The sequence below is a fragment of the Oncorhynchus clarkii genome, chromosome 13 (genome assembly GCF_045791955.1).
Source record: "Oncorhynchus clarkii lewisi isolate Uvic-CL-2024 chromosome 13, UVic_Ocla_1.0, whole genome shotgun sequence".
NCBI classification, from domain to species: domain Eukaryota; kingdom Metazoa; phylum Chordata; class Actinopteri; order Salmoniformes; family Salmonidae; genus Oncorhynchus; species Oncorhynchus clarkii.
The window spans coordinates 46,611,516-46,634,986 of NC_092159.1; the positions used below are offsets into that span (position 1 = coordinate 46,611,516).

At 43.5% G+C, this 23,471-nt stretch overlaps 3 protein-coding genes across 4 annotated transcripts; 1 reads left to right on the forward strand and 2 right to left on the reverse strand.

The window, feature by feature from the left end:
- Nucleotides 1–2,851: 2,851 nt before the first annotated feature.
- Nucleotides 2,852–4,710, forward strand: LOC139364901 (transcription factor JunB-like). Its single transcript, XM_071102120.1, has one exon. It carries the CDS (start codon nt 3,222–3,224, stop codon nt 4,200–4,202), a length of 981 nt encoding a protein of 326 aa, XP_070958221.1. The 5' UTR covers nt 2,852–3,221; the 3' UTR covers nt 4,203–4,710.
- A 3,669-nt stretch (nt 4,711–8,379) lies between these two features.
- LOC139364903 (peroxiredoxin-like) lies at nt 8,380–10,621 on the reverse strand. 2 transcript variants are annotated; one of them, XM_071102123.1, is made up of 4 exons: nt 10,504–10,621; nt 9,764–9,909; nt 9,502–9,632; nt 8,380–8,793 (listed from the first exon to the last, which is right to left on the reverse strand). In XM_071102123.1, the coding sequence occupies exons 2-4, from the start codon at nt 9,847–9,849 to the stop codon at nt 8,708–8,710; spliced, it is 303 nt and encodes a 100-aa protein (XP_070958224.1). In that variant the 5' UTR covers nt 9,850–9,909; nt 10,504–10,621; the 3' UTR covers nt 8,380–8,707. The 2 variants fall into 2 exon arrangements, with proteins under 2 accessions (XP_070958224.1, XP_070958223.1); XM_071102122.1 differs by lacking the exon at nt 10,504–10,621 and having other exon boundaries at nt 9,764–9,975.
- Nucleotides 10,622–14,608: 3,987 nt separating this feature from the next.
- Nucleotides 14,609–22,335, reverse strand: LOC139364904 (riboflavin-binding protein-like). Its single transcript, XM_071102124.1, has 6 exons — nt 22,198–22,335; nt 21,210–21,417; nt 20,952–21,045; nt 20,638–20,766; nt 20,412–20,508; nt 14,609–16,256 (listed from the first exon to the last, which is right to left on the reverse strand). Exons 2-6 carry the CDS (start codon nt 21,370–21,372, stop codon nt 15,885–15,887), a joined length of 855 nt encoding a protein of 284 aa, XP_070958225.1. The 5' UTR covers nt 21,373–21,417; nt 22,198–22,335; the 3' UTR covers nt 14,609–15,884.
- Nucleotides 22,336–23,471: the final 1,136 nt, after the last annotated feature.

The following is a 23,471-nucleotide window of genomic DNA, read 5'->3' on the forward strand; positions in this document are numbered from 1 at the left end:
TTTCCATTGATCATCCTTGAGATGTTTCTACAACTTGATTGGAGTTCCTCTCTGGTAAATTCAATTGATTGGACATGATTTTGAAAGGCACACACTTGTAAGTTCCCACAGTTGACAGTGCATGTCAGAGCAAAATCCAAGCCATGATGTTGAAGGAATTGTCCATAGAGCTCCGAGATAGGATTGTGTCGAGGCACAAATCTGGGGAAGGGTATAAAAAATATCTGCAGCATTGAAGGTCCCCAAGAACACAGTGGCCTCCATCATTCTTAAATGGAAGAAGTTTGGAACCACCAAGACTCTTCCTAGAACTAGCTGCCTGGCCAAACTGGGCAATCGGGGGAGAAGGGCCTAGGTCAGGGAGGTGACCAAGAACCCAAGTTTCTCTGTGTAGATGGGAGAACCTTATAGAAGGACAACCATCTCTGCAGCACTCCACCAATCAGAACTTTATAGTAGAGTGGTCAGACGGTAGCCACTCCTCAGTAAAATGCAAGACAGGCGGGTTGGAGTTTGGCCTGAATGCCAAGCGTCATGTCTGAAGGAAACCTGGCACCATCCTTACTGTGAAGCATGGTGGTGGCAGCATCATGCTGTGGGGATGTTTTTCAGCGGCAATGACTGGGAGACTAGTCAGGATCGAGGGAAAGCTCAACGGAGCAAAGTACAGAGCGATCCGTGATGAAAACCTGCTCCAGAGCACTCAGGACCTCAGACTGGGGTAAAGGTTCACCTTCCAATAGGACAATGATCCCTAAGCACACAGCCAAGACAACGCAGGAGTGGCTTTGGGACAAGCCTCTGAATGTGCTTGGGTGGCCCAGCCTGGACTTGAACCCGATCGAAAATCTCTGGAGAGAAAATAGCTGTGCAGCAACGCTCCCCATCCAACCTGACAGAGCTTGAGAAGATATACTACTATACCCAAGATGGCGTAGCAGTGGGACATGTGTGTTTGTCTTTGTCTTATCCCCATGTCTTGTAAATAGCCAGTCTTTTTCATATATATTTTAATCTCACTTTATATCTACGAACTAAATATACTTTCCTGCAACCTGCCTCACCCAATGTTGCATGGATCTGCTATTTGTATTCCTTATAACTGGAACTTCCTCCCTAATCTTACTACATATGCACACTGTATATAGATTTTTCTATTGTGTTATTGACTGTACGTTTGTTTATCCCATGTGTTACTCTGTGTTGTTTGTGTCGCACTGCTTTGCTTTATATTGGCCAGGTCGCAGTTGAAAATGAGAACTTGTTCTCAGCTGGCCTACCTGGTTAAATAAAGGTGAAATACATTTTAAAAATGTAAAAAAGACCTGCAGAGAAGAATGGGAGAAACTCCCCAAATACAGGTGTGCCAAGCGTGTAGTGTCATACCCAAGACTAGAGGCTGTATTCACTGCCAGAGGTGATTCAACAAAGTACTGGGCAAAGTGTCTGAATACTTAAGTAAATGTGATATTTCTGTTTTTTTAATACATTTGCAAACATTTCTAAAAACGTGTTTTTGCTTTGTCATTATTGTGTGTAGATTGACGAGAAAAACAACAACAATTTCATCAATTTTAGAATAAGGCTGTAACATAACAAAATGTGGAAAAAGTCAAGGGGTCTGAATACTTTCCGAATGTACTGTAAATAAGATGAGAAAGGCAATATCACTGCTAAAATTGGAAAACAATGAATTATTAATTTTAACTGATAAATTCAAATTAAATAAGACTCGTAGGGTACATTAAATCAATTGATAACCATGAACTCAGTAAAGGAGTTGCCTTCCAACAATACAAAATGTAGCTGAGAAATATTTGCTTTCATCTAAAATGATTCAAACAAAACGTCCCTAGCTCTCACACGGATGAGCTTTATACAACAGGAATGCTGCTGGAATGAGGCTGAGGGGGGCCTTTAGCTCCCAGTTCTCTCAGAGGAACTAACGCGTCGACATGCCCAAATATGGAACGCGGATTTTCTCCACAGAACGAAGTACTCGATCCCATCAATATATACATATAGTTAATACATGGTATACATTATGTGGTCTCCTCCACGGTTACGTTAACCCCATCGTGACATTGTTCATCACATTTGCACACGGAACAATTAAATATAATTTCAGCAGAACATTAGGCTAATAGCTATCCCCGCTACATGCAATTCATCAAACAAACTTCCTGTAAAATGAACAAGTGAATTGCAACTCATCTTAAAGGCCTACACAATATAGTGTCCACATAATATGTAGGCCTAGGAAGCGCAGCTCAGCGTCTGATGGACAATGCCTATCAATTTGTAACAATGTAACGTGGACCGTGCAACATCACAATAACGTACTCTACTGTAGTTACAATGTAACAGTTCACAAATCACAAAACAACATATATCAACAGCCTACGAACATGTTGACAAATGAGTCTAAACCTCGTTGTGCATTAGTCTGCACAGCGATTTCAATAAAGTAGGTGAAGAATGTATCTAAGTATATTCTTAATCCAGCCCTTGCTTCACTGTTCACTTTTCTTGCCTACATGAGCGTGTCAACGATCTGTTTTACAATCGAAGTGGTTCCTGGCAATCGCGTCATTACCCTGACGTTATGTTGTTGGGCGTGTACAAATAGTTTCTATCCAATCAATTCCCTTTGCCAATCTTGACAGCATGTGTGTGGGCTGATTCGTTTTGCATGGCCAGTGCACCGGGTGGATGGAGATTTCGTTTATGGACCAATGGAATAGTCTAAAATATATAGACTCCGCTCACCCGGTGCACCGGGCCATGCAACACGAACTCACCCAATGTTTGGTGTGTATATAAAACGGCATGTTACGCGCTGCTCACTCGGAGTGAATTTATCACGTAGAACAACATACCGGGAACGCAACCTTATGTATGGGTATAAAGTTTAGTGTTTTCTTATACAAGGTTGAAAAAGACAGTTCAAGACATTGGATCACATCAATACTGCGGTCATTCATCTGTTGACAGCCTTCGTGAACAACTGCTCTGTTCTACATCTTGGATTTTCCCTCACACTTTTAGAAGTGAAATAATTTTTAGTTTTGAACTTGGGTCATTGCTGAAAAAGATCTTTGCTGAAAAAGAAGACCGGTGCTTGCGTTGATGCGTAGCCTACATTTTGTTGACACCGTCATTTGTTGACCAATATCCTGAGACTGTTTAAACAACTGGTAAGCTCACTTTCCTACGACTTTATGTCTACAAAAATGGAGCAGCCTTTTTATCATGACGACTCTTTTCTCTCGGCATACGGCCACTCTGATGCTGCATTGCACGACTACAAACACCTAAAGCAGAATATGAATTTGAACATGACAGAGCCATATCGCAACCTCAAGTCTGACTTGTACCAGGTAGCGCACCAGGACGTCGGGTCACTGAAGCTTGCTTCCCCCGAACTCGAAAGGCTTATCATCCAAAACAGTAACGGTATAATTACTACTCCCACCCCAGGCCAGTACTTCTACAACCGGAGCATCACCGATGAGCAGGAGGGCTTTGCGGAGGGTTTCGTGAAAGCCCTGGATGAGCTCCACAAGATAAACCATATGCCCATAGCCCCGCCCAACGTGTCTATTGGAGCGGGTGGTGTGACGACCTGTTCGGCGGCGGCCTCTAGTGTCTTCGGCTCCTCCCTGCAGCCCGAGCCTCCAATCTACACAACACTGAACGCTTATTGCCCAAACACTAACCTCTCTTCCGCATCCAGTTACCCCAGTACCACCATCAACTACTTACCGCCGCTCCACCAGCAGAGCCATCACCAACAGACCTCGACGCACGCGTCACACCCCTTTCAGTACTCTCTACCTGGCGCTGGGGTCCATCCACAGCGCCTTGTGGCTTTCAAAGAAGAACCACAAACCGTCCCTGATCTACACAGCAGCGACGGTTCCCCGCCAATGTCCCCAATCGACATGGAAAACCAAGAGATAATCAAGGCCGAGCGGAAGAGGCTTAGAAACCGACTAGCAGCAACCAAATGCCGGCGCCGCAAACTGGAGCGCATCTCTCGACTGGAGGACAAGGTGAAAGTTCTGAAGTCGGACAATGCTGGGCTCTCCAATACGGCGACTGTGCTTCGTGAACAAGTCGCCCAACTCAAACAGAAAGTCCTAACACATGTAAGCAGCGGCTGTCAGCTGATGTTGACGAGCAAAATGGAGGCATTTTAAATGGAGAGGCGAGGGCATTACGCAGAGTAATTCATGATTTAGACGTGACAACACTGGAGGAATGTTCTACATGAACCGCACTGCAATAAGCCATATACCGGCAGGCTATTGTTAGTAATGACAATACGGTCGCAGGCTGTGTGTTGGCTACTCTCATTTCGGGTAAAAGACTGACAGAAATGGTACTTCCGGATGCTGGACACCGCACAAGGGACCATATCATCCAAATACATGACAACAGGAACAGCATCTAGACGGAACATAGACACTAACACTGAGTGACTAGAAAAACAAACCAGAGACCACTTGATAGGTTGGTTTGCTTAGGTGTCAAATGGAAATGGTATTGTTTGTAATTTTGCATATCGTCATGCAATGCTGCATTCATTAAATGTGTAAGTTATTTTGTTTGCCAGGTTGATCCTGACAAATTAATATTTTGTCATGTTTACGATGTCTTTTTTTATTTGTGCAATGTATATTTAAGTAAAGTCTCTTTTCAAAACGATTTTGGCTTCATGTTTGTCTGGTGTCATTATGCCATCCATGGTGTTTGATAAATGCCATTTAGAAATTGTTGGTCGTTGAAGTAGGGTATATGCACATGATTTTACACATTTACTGAAGCCTAGTGTTATGCCTAAACAACCTAAAGCGTGTGAATTAAATAGGTTTAGTTCATGCTACTTTACAGTGATAAACTCTATGCAATCGATGCCATTAGACTACATTCAGCGCCTTCATTTCCAGAACGTCAGCGCGTTGCGTTACCTTTCCTTTACGCACAGCGTGTCCATATAGGGACATTTTTGGTTGCGATTACGTCACTGTGAGCGAAGATTTCTGGGAACTCCCGCCTTCCTTGCAAATTGGTTTCATTCCACTTCATCTAACACTATCAATAATATGGTTTGGCTTAACGGAATTTCCAATATTATTATTGAAACTAAGCTGGCGCATAGGGTAATTAAGAACTGCGATAAGGAGCACGACAAGGGAAACAAACTTTGACCAGATATGGACTTGGCACAGTCATCATTTCGCAAGTGTTAACAAATGACTACAAAGTTCAGCCACTAACTTTTCTTGGCTATTTTAAATGACAGTATATTACTACATTTTTCTTATGGCATGAAGTGGTCTACCATTAGACAAAAATATTCAGTCATCCCATATTCAAGGTGTCTGTCCTCAGTCCATCAATTCTCTGGTTGGACCATCTATTTGTATAAAGACTGATGTCCAATGGCCACCAGCTCATTCTGGGCACATTGTTTCCCATGATGCCCAGCCAGGGTAAGGAAACATGATGGTTGCGTACACACCACAGTTAAGACAGATTCAGGTCTTATATTTGAATGAGGTCACAAGGAAGTGACAGTGGCCTTTGGAATGCCGGGGGTGTTTAAAGTTGCCACACCGCTTGGCAGAGCAGTAGAAGTGAGTGGGCATCTGGTGTGTGAGAGCATCTGTGTGTATGGTTGGGTTAGCATTGCCAAGGACAAGAACATTGTGGGGACATCAGAGAAATATGTGAGGCCCTGTTCTCTTTGAATTGAGTCAGGGATATGGGAAAAGTCCCATTAAAGTCTAGTTTTGAGGATTAGTCATCATACATGAACTTCTTATCCAAACAGTTTTTTTAAATTCAAGCCCTTCAAAGTTGGCAACAGTTGCAACTCCTGTTGTTTTGCGGTCTTTGGCAGACAGAGGAGTTATTGAGTATGCACAAGCTGTTCTCAGGAAACCAGGAGGGGAATTCTGTCCTGTTAAGCAGTTAATGATGTAGGCTACCGCAGCCAGCTAGGCAAACAACCCAGCCAGTCTGCTCTCCACAACCTTCAGCACACTTGAGAAGAAAATAAAATAAAACCACTTGAAAAGAATCGCTGAACGCTGGGGTTTTGACACACTTTCTCACCTCAGCTGTTTTGGAGAGAGTTTTTTATGCCCCAATATGGAAAATATCAGCTACGACACCTACGTGTATTCCATTTGTGTATCTTTCAGTTTAAATAGTCCTACTAGTATTCATAAAAACAAGTGCAGTTTCTGTCTTTTAGTAAAAAAATCTTGTACGATTTTCTATTTATTTTTTATTTTGTTATAACACATACATAATTAAAATGTGATAGTCAAGAGCTAAGGTGTCCTAATTTAACACTTCTCTCTCCTATACCAATTTATTGTACTCTTCTATTGTTTTCACTTCTTAACACATTGGTGGGAGCGTAAATGTTCCATTGCCAGATGGAACCAATGTTTTTTGGATACTTGATCTCTCAGAGGGGGAAATACATAAAAACATGATGTTAACATGGCTATTTATGTATAGGCCTACACAATATGTATAAATACACACGCACAACCTGCCCATTTCAGCTTCTTGCTACCACAGCCCACAACCATCAGTGTCTGTGGGAACATCTGTGATGCAGGTGATGATGTATGAAGATCTGGGGTGGGTTTATTTTCCTCCCCTCTAGCCCCCTTTCACTCCTACAGGCTTCACTCTCTCGCTCCATCTCCCACATTTCTCTCGCATCATACATATTCCTCCCACCTCACCATGGCCATCTGAGCTTCTTTCAATAATTACATAACTCATTTCAGAGACATTTAGGCCTACGTAGGACAATGCAGATTGAATGGGATTTTGCATACTGAATGTGTATGTAAAGGCGACATAGGTCTTCAATAGGAATCGTCTAAAACACTACTACAAGCTTTTTCCATCTATCTCAAACCGAGGGAGGTAATCCCATAATCTTTTAAAGACAGTCAATTTGTGATAAGTAGGAGTCTACATAATGTCTGGTTTCTCAGTCCCATGTGTCACCAGAGGAGTGAGTTAAGTTGTAATAGAATGGAGTTGACATGCAGTGTAAAGTGTGCAGCTCAACATGAATGACCTCTGGAACACAGGGAACAGATTATAACCTATTCTGAGACATGCAGGGCTCACTATCACCCTGGGAGATACAAGAAGCAGTTTGGTCATAACAAGTGGGGTCATTCAAAAATAGAGAATGTTTATAATATATTATAATATTAAAACTTTAAAAGGGCAACTACACTTCCTGATCTGGCCTCGTTTTAGATTAGGTTAATTAAGAAATGCTAGCGGCCATGACTGAATTCAAAACATGAGTTGATATCAGGGTGTGGTTTGATGTGTGTGTGTTCGCAGGTGGGAGGAGTTAACCAAACTATTTAGCCAATTAGCTTCAGCCGACTGTGGCAAGGTTGGTTAGGGCAAATTGGGGACTGTCAATAAATTACACAATATAAATGTGAATATTTTCATGTTGTACACCTTTTAGTTCTCGTCATGCTTTACATTTTTGTATTATCATTTCTACAATTTATAGTTGGTTTGAGGTGTTTAAGTCATTGGAATTTGCAGCTATTGGAATTTTATCATATTGTCCCATGTACATTGTGTAATTTAGCAATGGTCCCTAACTAGCCCCATTGGTACAGTATATCCAAAGTCAACCCAAGCACAGGCATTACAATCGGGTCACATGCAGCTGCACTCCTAATGAATAGTTACTTGTGTGCTGCCAGCTGTGGGCAGGATTGAAACAAACCCAACCTTCGTTTACATTGTGATGCAGTCATGACCACAAGTCCCACAAAACTCAGTTTTGGATGAGACTACGACCAAAATTAGTCTATTTACACATTATACTAAATTTAGACAGCAGAATAAATGTCTCTGACTCGATGCCACATAGGCTGTTTTCTAAATGAGAAGTTGTTTTTTAGGGGCAGTTGCTCTTTAAAACTAATTTGTTTGTATCATATCAATAAACAAAACCTATACAAAACCAGTATTCCAGAAAAACAGAGACATTGCTTGTTGAATGTGTGCATAGCACCATCTAGTGGTTAGTAACTAAAGCTTACCATTAACTCTATACCAGTGTTAATGTCATACTCCAATAGAAAAGTACTGAATAAAACACTTGGTTTTAAACTATATTTTCTTTAAAAAGGCAAAAGCAACTTCCAAATGCCTCATCACTACAAAACTAGAGAAAAATGTAGCTATAAATTCTGTTTTTTTTTATTAACATTCAAGTTCATCAACAAAAGACATAGCACTGTTAGAATTGTAATCAAATCAAATGTTAGTTGTCACTTGCACCGAATACAACAGGTGTAGACCTTACAGTGAAATGCTTAATTACAAGCCCTTAACCAACAATGCAGTTTTAATAAAAAAAATAAGTGTTAAGTAAAAATGAGATAATTTAAAAATTAAAAATCACTAGAGAACAGCAGTAAAATAAGCCCAATGATGGAACCAACATCAAGCCTAATACACAAATAATATATCATTTTCAAGAAGTCTCACAAAACACATCCCCACTGACAGTGTAGTTTACACAGAATCAATGCGATCAGCAGACTCAGTCAGTCAGCGATCTAGCTAACAACAGTAAGTGCTCAGTTAGTACCCTGTATAGACGTAGCACCTCTAAGGAGGTGTGGATGGATCAGTTCTGTTTGGAGAAAAACTCCTTGCTCTTCTGGACGTTTGGGACGATGGTGTCTCTCCCTGGTCTCCATCCTGCTGGGCACACTGTAAAGAGAAACAACAAGTCACACACCTGCCCTGTGAACATACAGTGTATATCAAACACATTTGCTCACTAAATGTACTGTATATTCATTTTTATTTTATTTATTTTTTTACCCCTTTTTCTCCCCAATTTCGTGGTATCCAATTGTTGTAGTAGCTACTATCTTGTCTCATCGCTACAACTCCAGTACGGGCTCGGGAGAGACGAAGGTTGAAAGTCATGCGTCCTCCGATACACAACCCAACCAGCCGCACTGCTTCTTAACACAGCGCGCATCCAACCCGGAAGCCAGCCGCACCAATGTGTCGGAGGCTACACCGTGCACCTGGCAACCTTGGTTAGCGCGATGAGACAAGGACATCCCTACCGACCAAGCCCTCCCTAACCCGGACGACGCTAGGCCAATTGTGCGTCGCCCCACGGACCTCCCGGTCGCGGCCGGTTACGACAGAGCCAGGGACTCTGATGGCACAGCTGGCGCTGCAGTACAGCGCCCTTAACCACTGCGCCACCCGGGAGGCCTTGTACTGTATATTCTAATAAGAATGGGAACTGAGCTGAAGAGGGGCTAGAGGTCACTTGTTGTTTCTCTGCATACAATGGAGGTCTATTGGTGCCTAACAATATGAGTTTCCTGCCATGTCCTGAGATGTCTGCACATCCTACTCTAAATGCCCAACCTGTTCTCTGTCCCCTCCTCCTCTCACCCTCTCCAAACTTGTCAGTGTGCTGGAAGGCCTGCACCAGGTGCAGTGTCTCATCCACAGAGCACCCCACTGGCAGGTCGTTGATGGGGATCTGTCTCGGGATGCCCTTGTCATCAATCACAAACAGACCTCTGGGCAGTTTGGAGGAAGGTTAGAACAGGTTTAGGGCTGAGCACTTTATAAAGGTCAGGAAATGGGCAGCTGTGAGTGAGTGAGAGAGAGAATAGGATTATAAGACTTGTCCCAGAGCTTGGTAACAGACCTGTAGGCTATGCCCTCATCCTCCTTCAGTACTCCGTAGTCCCTGGAGATGGCCTGGGTGGGGTCAGCCAGCGGAGGGATCTTCATAGGGCCCAGACCTCTGTCTTTCCTTTCTGTGTTGATCCTGCACAGGAGGGGGAGAGAGACCTGGACAACGCATGAAACATGAACTTCAGATATGAGTTTGGTAGAGTTAAAGCTAGTATTAAACATTAAAAACTGTTCTTCTATCAATCTACTGCATTCCAAACATTGTAAGATAAAACGTGTAGTCTACAATAGCCTAATAAAATAACACTGCAGTTCACACAGCCAACAACCAAAGTAGCTTAGGCTGTCTGATCTATTACCCCTCTCTACAGTCTAGTCTACTCCACCTAGTCTGTCAGCAGTTTGATAGTGTCAGTTTGACTGTCAGTAGAGTGTAGAGGTACACATGCTATTGCTACTTTCTTAGGTCACCGCCACACAAGTAATAAGAAATAGTACAGGTGTCTGAGTTTGTGTCAAAGAAAGTGCACAATCAAGTGGCAACAGATCGTGGAAAATGTATAGCACAGAGTTTCTAAACCCAGAGAGACAACATCGCGAGACTTCCGGGAAAATGACCAAGCAGACTAGGCCGGAGTTTGAGAAGTCAATGAGAGAACTGAAAAGTTCTTCCTTAGCTGTTCATTTTGTAAATATGAAGGCACAACCTAGATTCGAGCCAATGTCTTCAGTAGTTTAACATATTATTACCTGAACTTCGTGAAAGTGTCAAACTGACACGTTTACATTTTCGTCAAAAACAACTTTATATCCAAGGTGTGGCTTTGAATTGACGGCATGCACATGCGCAGTTCGGCGTGAGAAGACCGTTAGACCCGATGACGTGTTTCTGCGCATGAGTTTAGCTAGCAAACGTCGCCATGACATCGCCTACAAAAGCGTGATCGGGATTTCTATAGGAGAAACCGTTTCTGCCTATCTTCCTACTAGGCTACTGTTTTTTTGGGGGGATATGCCGCACTCACATCCTAATCGGAACTAGGAAACTCGGACATGTCAGACATGCTGATATCGTTTAAAGCAGCACGTGTATAACCACACTGAACAAAAATATGAGTGCAACGTTTAAAGTGTTGGCCCCATGTTTCAGTAGCTGAAATAAAAAATACCAGAAAACGTCCATACCGCACAAACAGCTTATTTCTCAAAAACGTCAACATTTGTTTTACATCCCTGTTAGTGAACATTTCTCATTTGCCAAGATCAAATGAGAAGTATTTCTGTCTGTAATAAAACCCATTTGTGGGGAACTCATTCTGATGTGCTGGGCCTGACTCCCCAGTGGGTGGGCCTGGCTGCCAAGTGGGTGGGCCTGACTCCCCAGTGGGTGGGCCTTGCTGCCAAGTGGGTGGGCTTATGCCCTCCAAGCAGTGGTGGAAAAAGTACCCAATTGTCAAGTCACCCAGTAAAATACTACTTGAGTAAAAGTCTAACAGTATTTGGTTTTAAATATACTTAAGTATCAAAAGTAAATGTGATTGCTAAAATATACTTAAGCATACCGCTTTCTTTTTTTTTCTTTTTTTTTTTACAGATAGCCAGGGGCACACTCCAACACAGACATAATTTACAAATGAAGCATTTATGTTTAGTGATTCTGCTAGATAAGAGGCAATAGGGATGACCAGAGATGTTCTCTTGATAAGTGCATGAATTTGACAATTTTCCTGTCCTGCTAGCATTCGAAATGTAATGAGTACTGTTGGGTGTCAGAGAAAATGTATGGAGTAAAAAGTACATTATTTTCGTTTGGAATGTAGTGAAGTAAAAGTAAAAGTAGCCAAAAAAATGAATTGTAAAGTACAGATACCCCAACAAAAACTACTTAAGTAGTACTTTGAAGTACTTTACACCACTGCCTCCAAGGTTCACCCATGGCTGCCCAGTCATGTGAAATCCATAGATAGGGCCTAATGATGTTATTTCAATTGATTTTAACTCAGTAAAATCTTTAACATTTCTGCATGTTGTGTTTATATTTTTGTTAAGTATAGTTCACATTTCAGAAAAATGTCTGAGTTTCCTAGTTCCGACCAGCAAGTGAACATGGCATTTCATGTATAACTATAGACCGGGATGTGCACCCATCAAGGATTCATGCTTCGAACACACCATGTCATTGCATTTTGGTACACCAGAATTCATCAAATCAAGTCAAACTTTATTAGTCACATGTGCCGAGAACAACAAGTAACCGTAACCAACAGTGCAGTTCATGAAGAGTTAAGAAAATATTTACCAAGTAGACTAAAATAAAAAGTAATAATAAAAAAGTAACACAATAAGAATAACAATAATGAGGTTATATACAGCGGGCACCTGTACTGAGTCAGTGTGCGGGGTACTGGTTATTTGTACATGTAGGTGGGGGTGAAGTGATTATGTATAGATAATAAACAGCGAGTAGCAGCACTGTACAAAAGGGAGGGGGGGTCAATGTAAATTATCTGGTGTCGACAATTACATTAATTTCCAATGAAGCGCTGCGTTTGCCTTGCAGCATTGCGTTGCAGAGGCAGTTGCAGTGCGTTCGGCGTGGTGCATATGCTGGATTTACCGAACGTATGCGTCAAACTGTATGCGTTGACAGAAATGGTTGCAGAAGCTGAATGTTGAACTTTTGTTGCATACATATCCAGATGATGTTGTTAACTATTTTGCGCAAAAGCGTCAGAAAGACTGCCATCCGATTTTTGTGAACTCAGTGCGGTTCGCTTATTATTTTGTGTAGTGTGAATACTCCAAAGGAACTCAAAGAAAGCGAGTCTCTCGTTGGTCTGAGTTCGGGTTCGCTTAAATTTTATAGTCCTGTTCCCATTTTTTTAGGACAATGTGAACACAAAGCTCCCCAGGATCGCTTGACATACACTAGACTACTGGACCACCGATTCCCCTGACATAACCAATCACATTGATGCCACGAAAGACAGAAGATGATCAGAAGATGATAATGTGCAGGTTCGCAGAAAAAACGTGCTATTTTTCGATGTTGATTAGCGATTGTCGAGAATGCACAGAAATCCAAAATTGTGCGCGCTAACCAAGGTTGCCAGGTGCATGGTGTTTCCTCCACACATTGGTGCGGGTGGCTTCCGGGTTGGATGCGCGCTGTGTTAAGAAGCAGTGCGGCTTGGTTGGGTTGTGTATCGAAGGACGCATGACTTTCAACCTTCGTCTCTCCCGAGCCCGTACGGGAGTTGTAGCGATGAGACAAGATAGTAACAATTGGATATCACGAAAAAGGGGTAAAATTAAAAAACAAAAACAAAAAAATAGTGTCTTCTGACTACAATTATTATGTATCATCTTTGAACTTTTAGGACAGACACTTCAAAACCTTATTCCATGTGATTTATTTTTGGACTCTATTTTGTTGTTGCCATTTATGAATGCGTAATTCAACGTGTTTCTATGGGCTATAGTAGTAAAGGCCAAATTCAATATACAATTCTAAATCAAATAGCTAAATGATCCATGGTATCAGCGGCTTAGACTTTAAGCAATAAAGCATAGACAGGCCTAATGATTTTGAACAATGATTTGACAAGCAATGTATTCTACTGCTGGAGTTCAATAACACTGCCCCTTGACAATATTTTTAATAAAGCGCAAAGGGGAAAAAAAACAGGCCTGTCAGAGTCTACAGACCCGCTGTGTAAAATGATATAGAGCTACAGGTAACTGCCAAAATAAAGGAAACACCACCCACATAAAGTGTCTTAATAGGGCTTTGGACCACCACGAGCCAGAACAGCTTCAATGCACCATGACAAAGATTATACAAGTGTCTGGAACTCTATTGGAGGGATGCAACACCATTCTTCCATGAGAAAGTCCATAATTTGGTGTTTTGTTGATGGTGGTGGATGGATGCTGTCTCAGGCATCACTCCATAATCTCCCATAAGTGTTCAATTTGGGATGAGATCTGTTGACTGAGAAGGCCATGGTATATGGTTTACATGATTTTCATGCTAATCAAACCATTCATTGACTACTCGTGCCCTGTGGATAGGGGCATTGTCATTCTATGGGGGCATAGCTATGCTAGCCAAAATAATGGCCTGCCCAGAATGATGGGATGTTAAATGCTTAATTAACTCAGGAACCACACCTGTGTGGAAGTATCTGCTTTCAATATCCTTTGAATCCCTCATTTACTCAAGTGTTTCCATTATTTTGGCAGTTGCTTGTACATATTTATAATCTCCCCGTAATGTACTGTACATGGGCAGAAACATGATCTATCAATCCTAGGAAATATACAGAAGAACGAAGGGATGAGAGTGTGCCTTGATAATAGGCAGGAGAATTGGAGAGGGTGGAGCAGGCTGCAATTGCACACACACACACATGCACACACACACACACACACACACACACACACACACACACACACACACACACACACACACACACACACACACACACACACACACACACACTCAAACTACTAATTTGAGTGTCACAAAAACAACCATATTGATGGCTTTAACCTCTGATGTGGCGCCTTTGTAATTTGAACAATACATATACTATATTTATTCACTCCCATAATCAAACTGTCAAGCTGTCTGCCTGCTTGAGCTGGACTGGTGAGAACGTCAGAGGTGGACCGACCCTTCGGCCGTGGTGGGTGATGACATCATCCCTGGAATACACAGTGTTCTTATCCTGAGGTGCCAGGTCAAACGGTTGGACAGTGCTGCATATGGAGAACACAGAACACGTATTTGCTATGTCTTTTGATCTGGCAATGGCTCTAATAACAACACAATAGCAAATACCAATGGAACGATTTTGAAATCCAGTGTTTATTGAGGATGTCAAGAAACAAAAGAACCCCAAATAGGGATTCATGTCACACTCAGACAAACAGGTTCCCTTTTGGTCCTCCATTCTATAGACATTCTATAGAGTTTGGCTCTAATTCTACTTCACAGCATTTTGAATGACATTGCCTGAATAGAGTTCCGATGCATTATCATACTAACACAAAAGCCTTACTGGCATGAGTCATGTTTCTACATCAGCAGTCTAAGTCTGTCCTTTGCGCAGATTCTCTTTCTGAAATTCAAGACTTCCTCCAGCTATATAAAATACTTCATCATTTTTTACAGCTGACTGACTCCTATGGTTGCAGGATGGCAACCACTTTAATGATGTGGCTGTGCACCACAAACACCCTACCTCCCTCCTCCACTCTCAAACAGTTCATGACGAGAAAACAGTAGTACATTACGTTATATCACAACAGTTAAATATGCCAAGCATGTTGACAGTTGTACAGGTATGTCTAGAAAAAGGTGTTTAGGATTGAGGATTAGAGGAATTTTGGAAGCTTCAGTATGGATACGTACATATATCTCCTGTATGCTTAGTCTGATGGTATAGTTACACAATACAGTTTAGAAACTACTGCAGTCCACTGATGGGTAAACACAACTCTACAGTATGATATGCACCGAGGCAGTCCCAGGCACCTCACAAGATGACAGATATTTTCATTTGTAGGCCTACTAATGTAGCTGCAAGACTACATATGTTAATAATGAGCTTACATGACTGACAATTACATGCCAAACATTGATGGCGATCATGAATGGTGTCACCTGTTTTAGCAACTACTTTACTTTATTACATTTACTTTTACAGGGACAGGGGACATTAATCAACATTACTACTGTATAAAAGTTTTAGTCAGCCGGCTAATTTTCAACTGCAGTCCCTGGGCCAAGTACCATGTAACAACAGACTGTAATACAACATGATGTCATACACTTTGATGTTAGCTGTTGATTGTTTTACCTTTCACAATAATGTTACGGTCAATGTCACTATTTGTACATTATTTACACAGTGTTAAAGGCATGTCATGTCATAATGATTTATATGTTTGGTATTACTTCAAAACATGGAGTGTCTCTAAGCAACATTTGATTGATGGGTTATAATGGTGCGTAATGATGAGAGGTACAGTATGTGAGGTAAGGTTAGTTATAGGAGCAAGATATGACAACCCCAGCTTGGGGACAGAGCTACAGATTCAGAGATCAGATTCTGTCAGTTCATCTACAGCCCACTCCCACTACCCTCCACATCATCCACCACGACCGAGCGTTTCCGCATCACAATGTTGCTGTTGCTCCTCCGCGCCTGCAGGGGCAGTGTGGCAGGCTTGGTCTGGGGCTGCGTGTGGCAGGGGGCACGATACTGAGGCAAGCCACTCTTGGTGGTGTCCAGCTCCTCTGGGTCTTCCTCCAGGGCCCTGAGGGCAGCGATCACCTCCCTGTCCGAGGGGCTGAGGGTCAGGCATCCACAGGGACGTCCACCATTACCATTGCTAATACCCTCACCCCCCTCCCGTTCCTCCTCCTCATCCTCCACCGTCATGAAGGCGTCCCCCCACAGGCTCTCACACAGGTCCCGGCCGTGCTGGTACATCTGTGGTAGCAAAGAGCAAATAATTGGAGGTGTAGTTTGACATTAGATTCAATATGACCTTATCTGTTCTGTGTGTTGCAAAGTATACCTCTGATTAAGGCACTCGTTTTAATTGGGACTATTGATTACACAAAGGTGTACCTTTTCTGAAAAAACAGAACAAAGCCTTTGCCAGGCAGCAGCTGCCACTCCCACCCCTCTCTCACCCATCCATTAGTGCCCTCATCATACAGAGAAAGGCTTTTAGAGACACGGGGGAGCAGCACACAAGGTCATGCTTCATCTGTCATCTAAAAGCCAGCTGATAGAGAGAAATAAACATGTTTTTCCCTTCACTTTAATCCAAATTCAGGTTTTAGGGCCAAAAAAAACATAATTAAGTCTACATTTCTCAGAAAAACTTGATATTGGAAAAGCTTATTAGTAGAATGGTAGTGACACCGTGGGTCTACACATTTACAGATGTAGGTTCTTAATTTGATCACTCTTTGTTTGATCACTCCTGTAACCCCAAGCAATGCAGATGAGCTTTGTTATTTAGATAAATGAACTGAAAACCCAATCTAACAGACAATTATATTAACAGTATTACACTTTTCATGTAGCCTACTTTTGGCCAGCTAATAGCTTAACCACATCTCCAGCTACATTATGGACTAAGCACTTAAATCCTGTTGCTGAATGATTATTTTGCTGTGACAATATAGGTCAAATGAAGAGCCTATATCTGTAAGCTCTGATTCTCTGGGGAGTGAGTCATCCCCACTTTGTAAGAAGTGCTACCATTACAACTCTACTCTCTCCTCTCCCCTCCCTCCTGCCTCCCCCTCTCCTCTCTCCTCTCCCTCTCTCCTCTCTCTCCTCTCTCATCCCTCCCACTCTCCCCTCTCCCCCCCTCCTCTCTCCTCTCCCCCCTCCTCTCTCCTCTCCCCCCTCTCCTTTCCCCCTCTCCCTCCTCCTCTATCCTCTCCCCCTCTCCTCCCTTCTCCCTCCTCTCCTCTCCCCTCTCTCCTCTCTCCTCTCCCCCCTCTCCTCTCTCTCTCCTCTCCCCCTCTCGTCTCTCGTCTCTCCTCCTCTCCTCTCTCCCCACTCTCCCTCTCCTCTCCTCTCCTCTCCTCTCCTCTCCTCTCCTCTCCTCTCCTCTCCTCTCCTCTCCTCTCCTCTCCTCTCCTCTCCTCTCCTCTCCTCTCTCCTCCTCTCCTCTCTCCCCACTCTCCCTCTCCTCTCTCTCCTCACTCCTCACTCCCTCTCTCATCCTCCTCTCCTCTCCTCTCCTCTCCTCTCCTCTCCTCTCCTCTCCTCTCCTCTCCTCTCCTCTCCTCTCCTCTCCCCCCTCTCCTCACTCTCTCCTCTCCCCCTCTCGTCTCTCCTCTCTCCTCCTCTCCTCTCTCCCCACTCTCCTCTCCTCTCCTCTCCTCTCCTCTCCTCTCCTCTCCTCTCCTCTCCTCTCCTCTCCTCTCCTCTCTCCTCCTCTCCTCTCTCCCCACTCTCCCTCTCCTCTCTCTCCTCACTCCTCACTCCCTCTCTCATCCTCCTCTCCTCTCCTCTCCTCTCCTCTCCTCTCCTCTCCTCTCCTCTCCTCTCCTCTCCTCTTCTCTCCTCTCCTCTCCTCTCCTCTCCTCTCCTCTCCTCTCCTCTCCTCTCCTCTCCTCTTCTCTCCCCCCTCTCCTCTCTCCTCTCTCCTCCTCTCCTCTCTCCCCACTCTCCCTCTCCTCTCTCTCCTCACTCCTCACTCCCTCTCTCCTCTCCTCTCCTCTCCTCTCCTCTCCTCTCCTCTCCTCTCCTCTTCTCTCCTCTCCTCTCCTCTCCTCTCCTCTCCTCTCCTCTCCTCTCCTCTCCTCTCGTCCTGTCTGTCTGAGGGATAAGGAGTGAATGAGTCACTTAGAACATTTAGGAAGCACTGCTATATTGACTGTGTTAAAAGAACAGTGCTGTTGCTGTGCAGCAGATAGCTACTAGCTGGTCTTATTACTAGCCTGCTCTCCTGGGGCGGCCATGGTCATGTGCCCAACCCTAGTGCCTAACCCTAACCTTACATTTGTTTTCATTAATTTTTACAATATAGAAAATATTTTTACTTTCCTGTTGGCTGGATCTAGAGGAAATCGCTCAGTTCTGCCTTAAGGATAAGATTCATCCCAATAAATGTCAACCTGCTGTTATCGCAACACAGGCTTGCCAGTCTGTGGGCATGTTAGTGCAGAGTCACTGCCCACTTCATAACCAGTGTTTGAGTAGAGAGCGTGAAGAGAGTGTTGGTTTCCTTGTTGATGATGTTAAGAAGCCCCAGCACATTGCTGTGGCCAGTGAGAAGATGGAGAGGAGCCAGCAGAGCTTACAGATGATGAGGGAGAAAGCCAGAGAGGAGCCTGGGAGAAGGGCCAGGGGACGTTTTGATGGTTTGTACGTGTGTGTGCAGTATTGTGTGTGCATGTACAAATGTTTTTGTGTGTGTCTAGCTTATGTGGGAATGCAGTATGTGCATGTGTTTGTTTGTGTGTGTGTAGCCTATATGTGAGTGCAGAATGAGCATGTGTTTGTTTGTGTGTGTGTGTGTAGCCTATATGTGAGTACACAATGTGCATATGTTTGTTTGTGTGTATGTGTTTCCGTGTATATATATTTGGAGCCTGCCTGTGCTGTGTACAGTGGCCCTGAGGCCTTGTCATCTCGATTAGAGAGGACATGTGAATGGGTGAGGTGCAGTTAGCTTCCCAATTCCTTTGTCTGATGAGGAATCAAACGGAACATTCCAGTCTAAACTACAAACTGTTTACCTCAGACTGTTAAAATAACTGTTTTTTAAACAGCTGAAGATCATTAAAAGAGCCGTCATTAAAATGCCAGGACACAAATTGCTTCCAACCTCATTTGAGTTCCAAAGTCAGTTGCTCTTAAGAAAAGGGTCAAACTAATGAATAGCATAAATCTGTGAACATATTGTTATTGTGTTAACAATATTTCTATTGGATGTGAGTTGTTTTGTTCAAACATTCTGACTCCTCCTTTTGGGTTCTTTTGAAGGTCTCTGTGTAGCAGGACCCTCATATTCAGAACAGATTCACTTTAATTGAATGGCCTCACAATAATTACGTTTTTATTTGGTATATTTGTGGTTCCCTGACCTGCCTCTTCCACATAAACATACACACACTCCTGTCACCTCTCATCATCACATCCAACCACTGATTATGTGTGTGTGTGTGTGTGTGTGTCAGAGGGGGCTGGTGGGAGGAGCTATAGGAGAACGGGCTCACTGTAATGGCTGGAATGGAATCAATGGAACTGTTGTTTTTCCATGTGTTTGATGTGTTTGGTATTACAATGAGCACGTCCTCCTACATTCACTCCCATCAGCCTCCTCTGGTGTGCGTGCATGTTTGTGTGTGACTGGGAGGTTCGCAGTTGGTCCCAGCTGTGCACACGCCCTGGGTCACTCTGCCTCTTTTTATATCCTCCTCTGTCCAGTGGAACAGTACAGAGCAGAGCCCAGGGGCGGACTGGCCATCTGGCATTCTGGGCAAATGCCAGGCAGGCTGGACCATTTTTTATCACAGTGGGCCTGTCTAACTTGGATTTTTTTGTGCAAAATAATTCTTATCTGGCTAATAATAGGGGCCTCGAGGAAAGAAATGGGCCAATGTGGGGGCCTCGAAGGAAAGAAATGGGCCGGTGTGGGGACCTCGAGGAAAGAAATGGGCCGGTGTGTGGGCCTCGAGGAAAAAAATAGCAGGTTTGATAGAAATGCCAGGGCCGATTTCTGGTCCCAATCCGCCCCTGGCAGAGCCCCTCCTTTATTCCACTGAGCCAGGCTCTGTGTCCTTAACCCCTCACTGACCACTGAGACCAGCAGTACCAGTACAACTAACACTGACTCAGCTATACTACCATGATTCTTTGCTAACCTAGCCTTGCATGCCAGGCTTCTATATCTTCCTACAGCTCTATCATAAGAGAAACAGCTAGAGAAAGAGACTAGGACAGTTCTTAACTTCCTCAAAGAAATGAATCATTGAGTCTAAATATCTCTTTTTGAAATAAAAATATATATATATTTATAGCAAGGTTAAAACACAGCTCAACACAGCATTACAGCCAACTCAACATGGCTCCCTCCCGTGAGACTGGCTGCTGCCCATCCAATCAACAGCCTACCTGCTGATACGGCACACAGTTCCCAGTGCAGTTCTGTCCTCTGGGGTCTCTGGCCCAGTTACGAGCACATGTCATGTCCATCCTGCAGGCCTCATACCTGAAGAAAAATGTTATGTTGCAATGACCAGATGACAGATCAACATTTGATACTGCTAGATTATGTGATTAGCGCAGAGCCTTCAGTACAGTTTACATTGGGGACCCTAGATTATTGTAGTGAGCTCACCAGTCACGGCAGAAGCTGTGGCACAGTGGCACGGCCTGCATGGAGGACTGGAGGTGAGAGTGTGGCCAGCGGGCTGCATCAGGGGAACAACGGTAGAAACAGGTCACACGCTTCAGGAAGTCTTCACACCTGGTCATAGAGATGGATGAGAGAGAGAGAGAGAGAGAGGGTAGACCACAGCATGTAACTCTCTCTTTGCTCCAGCAGTGCAATGTTTTTTGTCTCTGTTGGCTATTGGCTTTGATGTGATAGATTGAAAATATTGGTTATATCAGCTAGTCATGATCAAAGGCCGCTGTAAATTGCAGACTTACTTCGGGCTCAGTTTCCCACACTTGTCCCAGGGGCTGTTCTTCTCAATGGTCATGGGATTAAGATCCTGGATGTCATCCCCTGAACAACATGCATCTGATGAGAGAAAAGATGTGGATAGATTATGACCATGGGGAGACACCTCATCTCATAAGAGGATTGAGGATTTAGATAGCAAACTTCCAACAGCAGTTTTCTCTCATTATCATGGTTTGACAATGCATGTTGTTTTCTTTAAAAAGCACAGTGCTCTCACTCACTCTCAGCATAGATTGTGCACTCTTTCAGGTGAGGTTCCTGGCTGGGCGTGGCCTTCTGTCTACCGTCCTGTAGACACGCACCCTCCAAACACAAAATGCGACCAATCAGGGTAGCCGCTAAATATGCACAGACCAACGGCAGGGAGTTTGACGTGATAGCCATTTCTTCAACCTGCGATACGTTCAGCTAACCGGCTATAATCAGGACCTTGGACAGCGGAGCGGGAGACAAAGCGGGTTCAGGGAACCATACAACATGAAGACCAGTTTTTTAAATAATGTGACATTTGAATGTTTCCCTATTGCCTATAGCACTAAAGAGAATGTTTCCCTAAAAAAGGGAGTAAGGTCAACCACCACTGATCAAAAACTGTCTAGTCTGTCCATAACATAGCTTCTATTCAATGACGTGCCATGGAGCATCTAGCCTGAATAAGGAGATTCAAAGATTGGTGTGATGTATGACACAGCCTGTGAAATATTAAGCTATAGCCTATCTAGCCATTGGATAACGCTAAGCATGCATAACAATAACTGATTAAATAATAAATATGGTATTTTCTTATGAACTTCCGTTTAAGTATTTTATAGAAAATGAGTTACAGACACGTTTAACACATTTCAGAGTTTACTAAGCGCTTTGTTAGATGTATAACAATGTAGGCTGGTTATTGTAGGTCGTCTGTATGTAGGCTACTTGAGACTATCAGCTACAAACCTACAAATGACTGACTTTCTTTCAGTTAAACGATGACCATACCCGACAAACTAAACTATCAACTAATAATTTGACGAGAAAATAATTAAGACTTGAACAAATGCAAAGATAGGCTACTGTAAAACCATGTTTGATTAGCTTTAAACAAAATAACGGGAATGACAAGATTTCACACCACAACATCCCAACTGCGTAGTTTGCAATCTATGTCCATTTGTTTATTTTCCACTATCGACAAAAATACTTTACGCCTCGCCTGCCTTAGCCTACCTGTCGGTGGGAGAAACCGTTTTCCTTTTGATTCTGCTTGGTCTTGTGCGACGTGTCTCCTCAGCTTTGGAATCGTCGTCGAATCAGCACCACTCTACGCAGCTCTTCCTCCGGGCTGAATGCTTGTTATGATCTCTTCTTCCCAGGGGCAGCACGATAGTTTCTCACTGGTTTAACCGAAGGACATCTAATCTCCTGGCCACCTCCCCCACCTCCTCCTCCGACCTCCCCTTGCTGGTAATCCATATCACACCCCCACACACACACAAATTTGTATCATATACATTAGAAAGATATCCATGTAATATGATGACCTTTTAAATGATTTGGCCTGAGCATATTATGTCCAGGTAGTGTCATTCTGTATCAAACACCAGTTACTGAAAAACACCAGGATGTGGTTGTCAGTGGATTCGTCAAATTGATTTGTTCCTATATGAACATGTTGGCACTGCGTTGTCCTTGGTATAAGTGAATCCTCCTCAAGTACTGAGTCACCTGTCCTCCCCTCCTCCCTCAAACCCAGAGGTCAGGGCTTTGTGTGAAGGGTAGGTGAAGGATGAGATTTGATACTGTATGATATGCTGAGAGCATTGGAAAACATCTCCCTGTTGACAACCATCCGCACTCCGCAGCAAAATCCGCACTTCACCCCCCCCCCCCCCCCCCCCCCCCCCCCCCAATGAGGCATACATTTGCTTCAATGTTTGTTTTGATGTTTGGGCCTGTGTGACCTACCTTATGCTGGTGAGAATAGAGATCTAAACAGACACTTTGCCCAGTGCTCATCCTGTCCTGTACTCTTGTCCTGTAATCTCTCTCCCCCTCAGACCAACTAAGACCAACTAGGTGCCAACTAATCCCTGCCCCAGACTCCCTGTGTCGTCACGAGCCTTTTGGCCTCATCACAGCAGATGTAGTTCCTTGTGGCCTAGATACGATTGCCTAAAACCAAGAATCTGAAATGATATAACAATAAGATATGGCAATAAGGTAATGACAATAAGATATGGCAATAAGATAATGACATTCTTATCCATTATTGGTTTTGGTAGCATTGGTGTGCAATACCTTGAGTCTTATATAAGTCCATTGTACAGTATTGAGTTCAAGTGTTTTCATAGAAGAAAAGGATGGAGCTTCATGGAGCAATAACATATAGTATACCTATAGAATGCCTAGATTCATATCATCCTATAGAAGGAGGATTCTACACATTTGCCTCACATGGGCCCAAATTCACCAGACAGTTTCACAATCAGGGGCCGTTCACA

Coding starts and splice junctions, on each gene's coding strand:
- LOC139364904 (XM_071102124.1), bottom strand. CDS start 21,372: ATGGCTATCACGTCAAACTCCCTGCCGTTGGTCTGTGCATATTTAGCG. Junction 20,509..20,637: donor CACAGCTTCTGCCGTGACTG/GTGAGCTCACTA, acceptor ATTTTTCTTCAG/GTATGAGGCCTGCAGGATGG. Junction 16,257..20,411: donor ACTGTGTGCCGTATCAGCAG/GTAGGCTGTTGA, acceptor TTGCTACCACAG/ATGTACCAGCACGGCCGGGA.
- LOC139364901 (XM_071102120.1), top strand. CDS start 3,222: ATGTCTACAAAAATGGAGCAGCCTTTTTATCATGACGACTCTTTTCTC.
- LOC139364903 (XM_071102122.1), bottom strand. CDS start 9,975: ATGTTTAATACTAGCTTTAACTCTACCAAACTCATATCTGAAGTTCAT. Junction 9,633..9,763: donor GATGAGGGCATAGCCTACAG/GTCTGTTACCAA, acceptor CAAACTGCCCAG/AGGTCTGTTTGTGATTGATG. Junction 8,794..9,501: donor CACTGACAAGTTTGGAGAGG/GTGAGAGGAGGA, acceptor TTCTCTTTACAG/TGTGCCCAGCAGGATGGAGA.